Below are 8,627 nucleotides of genomic sequence, written 5' to 3' on the forward strand. Positions count from 1 at the left end.
CCTAAAGTAGGTGGAGCCGGCCGTCGCCATCTTGGCAGCGTGTCACCGCGCGTCACTCCCGGATAATCGAAAATGGGCAAAGAGGCGGGAGCTGGCTGCTGAAACCACGCCCACCTAGCTCGACGGTGGTGACAGCAGCGGCAATCCACCTGTCACTCAAGTGGCCACGCCCTTAATTATGCAGAACGTTAAGGCTTAATATAATTTATACGGATGAGTTATAAAAAAATTCACCCCCCTCACAGTTGTCATGAAGGGCAAAATTAGCTATATAGACCAAAATCATTTTTTTAACCAGGCTGTGAACATGTTTTTTTCTGCTGTAAAGTTGGGCATCGAATCTACTTCAATATTAGAGAGTGTGCGTGGATCTGCACTTCTTCTTGTAATTATTTACATCATCGATTTGTGGCCATGCATATGTTTTATGTTTCCCACAGACACTCATTTATCGCCACCTACTGATGAAGGTCTACAGAAATAGACAGGGCTTTATGATTGTCAGTACTATTATTTATAGTATTTACAATACATTTATGGTACTAAACCGATATGTTGATACAGAACGTTAATACTGGGCAAAGAGATACATGAAATGAAGCCGAAAAGTAAATAGGCTATATAACAATAGTTATATAGAAATGTTAAATAAAAATAAGACACCATCAGTGAATGGGTTTAAAAGACTCAATGGGTTTATACAAGTCTCAAGTCATTGTTGGCAAAGCGTAAGTCGAGTCGCAAGTCTTCGTTGATTATGTCGAGTCACAAGTCCTCAAATTTGGGACTCGTTCCAATATTTTTAAATCGGCCTTTGAGTTTGGCGTGTGTGATAATGCAAACCGAGCCATACTGCACCATCAGCCCATTTCACAGCAACAGTTTTATTTAACTGGCCTTTAAAATGGGCATGATGCAAACTAAACCATATTGTATTCATACGCCCAGTTCACAGCGCTGTTTCTCATCCACCACAGAGCATGCTTTAATGTGGACAAAAGATCTTTATACTAGAAGTATAAAATCCAAATTTTGAGCACTTTTCAATTTTCCAGTTTCTTGTAATCAGCCTTTGCACTTGGCATGTGGGACAATTCACATTGCACCATATTGCACCTTCAGCTCATTTCACAGTGCTATTTCTCAGCCGACACAGATGATGCAGTAAAGTGTACAAAAGACCTTGATACTAAAGATATTGCCCTAATGGAATCCAAATTTTGAGCAATTGTCACTGTACCAGTTTTGTTTAATTGACCTTTGAATTTGGCATTTGGGACAATGCACACAGCCATATTGCACCATCAGCCCATTTCACAGCGCTGTTTCTCTGGCCGACACAAATGATGCGTTAAAGTGGACAAATGCCTTTATACTAGAGGTGCAACTCTTAACAAAATCCAAATTTTTAAAAACTTTTCCATATTACAATTTTTTTAATCGGCCCTTCAACTTGGCATTCGGGACAATTCACATTGCACCATATTGCACCTTCAGCTCATTTCACTGCGCTGTTTCGCGGCCAGCACAGATGATGCAGTAAAGTGCACAAAAGACCTTGATACTAAAGATATTGCCCTAATGGAATCCAAATTTTGAGCAATTGTCACTGTACCAGTTTTGTTTAATTGACCTTTGAATTTGGCATTTGGGACAATGCACACAGCCATATTGTACCATCAGACCATTTCACAGCGCTGTTTCTCATCCACAAAAGAGCATGCTTTAAAGTGGACAAAAGATCTTTATACTACAGGTACCGCTCTAACAAAATCCAACTTTTGAGCACTTCTCAATTTTCTTCTAATTGGCTTTGATCTTGTCATACAGGACAATGCAAACAGCCATACTGCGGCATCAGCACAATTCACAGTGCTGTTTCTCGGCCAACATAGACGCCACTTTAAAACCGACATAATAGACATACTGCTTTAACAAACCCCACATTTTTAGTGCTTTAATGTGGACAAAAGATCTTTATACTAGAAGTATAAAATCCAAATTTTGAGCACTTTTCAATTTTCCAATTTCTTGTAATCAGCCTTTGCACTTGGCATGTGGGACAATTCACATTGCACCATATTGCACCTTCAGCTCATTTCACAGTGCTATTTCTCAGCCGACACAGATGATGCAGTAAAGTGTACAAAAGACCTTGATACTAAAGATATTGCCCTAATGGAATCCAAATTTTGAGCAATTGTCACTGTACCAGTTTTGTTTAATTGACCTTTGAATTTGGCATTTGGGACAATGCACACAGCCATATTGCACCATCAGCCCATTTCACAGCGCTGTTTCTCTGGCCGACACAAATGATGCGTTAAAGTGGACAAATGCCTTTATACTAGAGGTGCAACTCTTAACAAAATCCAAATTTTTAAAAACTTTTCCATATTACAATTTTTTTAATCGGCCCTTCAACTTGGCAAAAATCCAACTTTTGAGCACTTCTCAATTTTCTTCTAATTGGCTTTGATCTTGTCATACAGGACAATGCAAACAGCCATACTGCGGCATCAGCACAATTCACAGTGCTGTTTCTCGGCCAACATAGACGCCACTTTAAAACCGACATAATAGACATACTGCTTTAACAAACCCCACATTTTTAGTACTTTCCGATTTTCCACATTGCACCATGAGCCCATTTTGCGGTTGTTTCTGTAGTGTTGGGTCGTTCTTGAACGAATCTTTAATGTGACTCGGGAGGAACGAGTCGTCTCGGGGAGTGATTCGTTCAGTCGCGCATGCGCAGCATCCTATAGGTTCTGTACTGGGTTTAGTCAAGTAGTTCACCTGTTTCCGAGTCTTCGGGTTTGAGTCGTTCAGAACGAACGATTCGAAAGACTCGAGAGATGAACGAATCAATTCTCTTTCCGGCTCAGACTGCATTGGTTAAAGCGTATGTGGCTGTCACGTGATGAACGAACGACTCAAACCCGAAGACTCGAGAGATAAGAGGTGGTGAGCTAATCATAGACTGAAGACCCAGCTAAACAATGAATTCATCTTTTCTGTTTCTTATAGCAGTTTTGTATTGTTTGTAGTGTGATCAACGTTTGCGTAAGTAGTAGACGTGTTAGGGAAGTAACACTTGCTGAACGAGACTCAAAGGTCCGAGTCGGTAAAATGATCCGAACTTCGCATCACTTATTCTCAGGCACCACAGATGATTAGTTAAAGTGAACAAAAAGCTTCCATAATAGATGTACTGCTCCAACAAAATACAAATTGAGCATTTTTTACTACACCAATTTATATACATTGGCTATTACCGGAACAACTCACACTGAGCTATACTCACATAACAGTGCTAACACAGTACGACACGTCCGAAATATTATCATCTATTTTTCACAACTGTTATTTCCCCAAAAGTGGATGCACCGTTCCTGGAAACACTGCAATATCAGATCGATGCGAGAAGTGGACGAAGCAAGCTCCTATCCCATTTCCCAACTCCAAAAATCAATTTAATACATAGTCCACTAATAGAGAACGTATCAGATATTAAACTGATAAGAACAAATACTACACTTGATCTTAGCCAAAAGGCCGAGAAGCAACAGCGATACACGTTCAGCGCTGATGGAGTGATTCCGCGCGCTACACATCTCAGTGACGGTGACACGATCTGATCACATTAGAAACACTTCAAACTACAGACACGAACTCCAGAACGAACCACACACTCACACACTCACACAAACTCCGAGAAGACCAACAGAAACTCTGGGATTCTCACTCATAAGAGACTGAAAACCTCCTCAAGACGCGCGGATCCTTCTACTTCCGGTACGCTGCGTTCCCATCGTCCAATCAAACACGAGAACAGAGTTAGAGGATAACAAAACTGGTTTAAGACGCTGAATAGTCTCTGTTGATCATAAAATAATCACTACTTAACAATGAACTCTTTGTACCCGAGTTTAGACACAAGATTGAGAAAATAAACAACGAAAAACGAAGCTTTTCACAGACTTGAAGCGCACGTTCATCGTTGCCGACACCTGCTTTAATTGGTAGATTAAACTCTTTAACAAAAATGAGAATTCTGTGTATTGACAAAAACTGCAAACGTGCCTTAAAGATTTAATTCAAAACCACAACAAAACACATTACTGATGAAATACGGGGGACGGTATAAAAGAGAACACTGAAAATAACTAACTGGGTTCAGATTACTTGATATAAACGTTATGTAGGTTTTAAATACACGTTAAGTAAATATTACAGAACAATTAATGGCTCGGATTACGAGATATAAACATTATGTTTGTTTCAAATACTCTAAAATGTAAAATATTACATAAAATCACCACACAGCGTCCTACCCGTTGAAAACCGTTTTATGACTTTTCATTCACACTGCATCAAAATGTCATTACAGCGAGGTTTTAAACGATATTTCCACAGGATACTAAAAAAATCAAGCAGAAACATATAGGAACGGATGGAGGTTGTCAGGTAAAATCTCTGTTTACATTTGACTGAAAACAAAAAATATTTTTTCTAATATTTAAACGCTGAAAACTCTCAACGACTTCATATTCAAATATATAGGCTTGGTCGCAGTTTAGAGGGACGATACAGATACGCAGCGACAAAAATCAATCAAAATCACAAAAGATGATAAAAGTTTGTGAAGATACTCACGAGTAAAGCCCCGTTCGATAGATAACTATAGACCAATAATAGGTTTGTAAACATTCAGGATGCGCGCGCAGCTGCAAGTGACGTAACTGTGACGTCTACTCTGAATCGGTCTATAAAGATAACGATATTAGCGTCCACACCCGCGAACGATATCGTCTGTTTATTAAAGATATAGTTCTAAAAATCGTTCTCAATATTAAAGAATAGCAGAGTCCACACACCACAGCTATAACGATGAAGGCACAGAGAAACGATATCATTGGAATCACTTACAGCGCGATTTTATTTTTTTCAGCTGATGAACGATACAAACATTGACAGCCAATCAGAATCCATCCTGCTGTCACGTGCTCGAGTAACTTAACGTATCCGGAGCGGTCGATGTCCTCACATTAACGAATCTTTAAGGTGTTTTCTTTCTTTACTTTTTACATGGATTTTAAAGAACAGCAAATGCAGTCTGGGGTACAACAGAATAAACAAAAATGCATAATTAATAATAAAAATACAATAAATAAAAACTAGATAAAAAAGTTCGTCAAGACAAACTTTAAGTTGGCTTGAGAAAGCCGGACCAGAAAGTTTGAAAAAGATTGAAAAGATTAAAAGTTTAAGAAGTTTAAAAAGTTTTAAGTTTGATGGTTTTCAGTCGGAAATAGTTTGAAGTTTAAAGTAGTTTTAAAAGCTTAAAGTTTGAATGTTTTGAAGGCAATACAGTCTGTCAGAGATAGATAGATAGATAGATAGATAGGGCAGTTGCTAGGGTGTTGCTATGCGGTTGCTAGGGTACCCGGGGAGGTTGCTATGGTGTTGCTATGCGGTTGCTAGGGTAACCGGGGAGGTTGCTATGGTGTTGCTTTGCGGTTGCTAAGGTACCTGGAGTGGTTGCTAAGGTGTTGCTATGCGGTTGCTAAAGTACTCGGGGTGGTTGCTAGAGTGTTGCTATGCGGTTGCTAGGGTACCTGGGGTGGATGCTAAGGTGTTGCTATGCGGTTGCTAAGGTACTCAGTGTGGTTGCTAGGGTGTTGCTATGCGGTTGCTAGGGAAATTTTTGTCTCAGAAAAAGAATAATTTCTTTCTCAAGCCAACTTAATAATAAAATGACAGAAAGCGAAGCTTTTAGCTCATGAATAATACTTAGGCCATGATGACGTAGACTGGACAAGTAGTTGTTCCCGAGTTAAGAAATAGAGAATGATTTTAATTATAAAGTCATTATTTGTAAACATTTGAATGTTTTTAATTTTATTTCTTCATTTTATTTTCATTGTGTGTCTTTGTTTATTTGGTTGTACCCCTGGCTGTGTTTGTAATACATTATATATACAAAATTAATATATGTATAAACATGCATACATGACATATCAATAATAATAATAATATTCAACATATTTACTACCAAATGCCTTAACAACTGTCATATAATATAAATAAAAGTGGGTCATCATGAAATACATATTTAGCTCATAAAACAAAGCTCAGAAAATCAGTGATTATTGATATAATTATAAATGTTTGTATTAGTTTTCTGTCAATGTTATCTTTTTTAAATAATGACTGATAAACATTTTTGAATTGTTGATGAACGCAATAAATTAAGCGGTTTCCAATGAAAAATTGACTGAAAATATACATTGTTTACAGAACAAGGTTTTGAAAAGACAATTTTTAGTCCATATGCATAAATGATTATTACATACAGTATCATACTAAAAAAAATAAAAAATAAATAAAAATTAGAAAAGGAGAACAGAGTCAAAGGCAGTTTTCAAATATTATATTAATTTTTATTTCAGTTTTGACAAAATATCCATAAAATCCGAAGCTCCTACCTTTACAAAAATATGTCTTCTACAAATGTCCTGCGAGCGAATAAAACACAGTGTAGAGTATCTGATAAGCTCGGAAAGCCTTAACGAGGCTCGTTTGGCCTTCGTTTAATTAGTGTTTGTGACGAGTACAGCGTGGCTCAGCGCAGCAGCAAACTCTCTCAACACCTCTTAAATTAATCAACTTAAATTAGCATTCCACAAATACACAGTAACATGATTGCTTTGCTTTAACAACAAATAAGGTAGAACTAATGCACAGACGTTGAAGCGGTTTCAACGGAAGCTCGATTATAAGATGATTCACACAAACACAAAACAAACAAACGTGGTTTTGGTCCCACAGAATTGTACAGGTTTATCATCAGAACACAAAAGCACAGCAGCTCAGCACAGGAGAAGGCAACTGCGTTTCTTCAAGCCAGTTTCAATGTAAATGAAGACCTTCATCTTCTGACTCCAAAGTGCAACTGAGCGTACGAAGAGGAACCTGCGGCAAAAACGCTTCAATTAGCATAAAAAAAACATTCATTATTAATTAAATCAAATCTAGTCCTTTATTATTCTAAATGATATTACAGTAGACAGCAAGCGCTTGCCATTCAGAAAGCTTTACATGCTTTCAGCTGTTTGATAGGCATAAAAAATACTAAATATATATATATTTATATTTATTTATAAAACGGAAAGTTCCGGTCCTTGATTCTGATTGGCTGAGCCGCGTTCGAAGCTGTTGTAAATGACTCTACAAAGTAACAAACACCTTTGTTTACGTTTGTGTGTTGCTCGGCAACCACTTTGTTGCAACCACAACTGATTCATATATATATATTCATATTTTAGACTAGTGGTCGACCGATATGGGTTTTGTGACAGCCGATGCCGATATCTTAGAAAGCAGGGTGGCCGATATAAAGCAGATATAATTTTATTTATTTTAATTTATATTTAAAAAATTAAAAAATAATTTGAAAATGGATTCAAAAATAAATTTGTTAAATAAACATACTTATACTTTAGATGACAAAGTATTTTTCACAAATAAATAAATTTGTATTATATTTTTATTAAATAAGAAAGTAAACACTGTAAACAACAGGGCACTCAGTATTCTGGGAAGTTTGTGTGCATTGGGAGTCATATTTTTCAAATAAAGCCAAGGTAACACTCATTACCGGTATCGATGCCGATATTTAAAAAAATGCCAAATATCGGCCGATATATCGGTCGACCACTTTGTTGCAACCACAACTGTTTCTGAGGAACTACATTGTTTGGTGGAAGAATACTGTTTTTATTAATATCATTACACTTTATTTGCTCTGTTTTATTTTGTGAAACCTTACTACGTATATGGAATAACCGTTTTATAAAAGCAATAAGCTCCGCTTCGTGTCATGCCTAACAATGCCCCTTAGCTGTTATAAATTCACTGTAAACCACGGCTTCACGGGGCTTATTGCTTTAATATAATTTATAGATTTATTAACTATGTTTTTATAAGCTGTCGACCCAAAAAAACGAGGGTCACAAAAGTAGAGCGCAACGTGTCTATTACTCTGAGAATTGCGCCCACTGGAGGGAAACGTAATCGGAGACAGGAACCATTCATTATTTTTAACCATGATTATTTGACCACCCGACGTGAACCTGAGAGGAGCAGATATATTGAGAAACTAAATTATGTTGGTCTAGTGTCCCTTTTCCTAACCTTCCTTTTGTTTGAGAAATCATCCGAATGAAATACTCTGACATCTAACCAGTGTTGGGGAGTAACTAGTTACATGTAACAGCGTTACGTAATTTAATTACAAAATAACTGTAACTGTAATCAGTTACAGTTATTAAGAAAAAATGTGTAATTGAATTACAGTTACTTATGAAAATGTTAACGATTACAAAGGGGATTACATTTTAATATTTACACACATCCACATACAGATTTAATTGATTTCTTTCCCAAATTGCACCGACTACTCTGAGACATACGGCCCTATAATTTCCGCGATGCGGAAAACACAGACTGGTTCGTAGAAACGGAATTCCTATAGCCTAACGCGGACGGAATATGCCACATTTTGGACGAATAAATCAAAAGTAGGTCAGTACACTTGAATCAAAACGCGATATGGACTAGTG

At 37.2% G+C, this 8,627-nt stretch overlaps 1 protein-coding gene across 1 annotated transcript in view; it reads right to left on the minus strand.

The window, feature by feature from the left end:
• Window positions 1–6,421: 6,421 nt before the first annotated feature.
• The window catches only part of LOC107714754 (A-kinase anchor protein 9-like), a 138,161-nt gene continuing 135,955 nt past the window's right edge, over window positions 6,422–8,627 (minus strand). The window contains 1 exon segment of the mRNA XM_016520718.1: window positions 6,422–6,978. Coding sequence (XP_016376204.1) covers window positions 6,935–6,978 — 44 coding nt within the window. The 3' untranslated portion in view covers window positions 6,422–6,934.

Source organism: Sinocyclocheilus rhinocerous, unplaced genomic scaffold, assembly GCF_001515625.1.
Source record: "Sinocyclocheilus rhinocerous isolate Xijiao unplaced genomic scaffold, SAMN03320098_v1.1 scaffold359, whole genome shotgun sequence".
In the NCBI taxonomy this organism is placed as follows: domain Eukaryota; kingdom Metazoa; phylum Chordata; class Actinopteri; order Cypriniformes; family Cyprinidae; genus Sinocyclocheilus; species Sinocyclocheilus rhinocerous.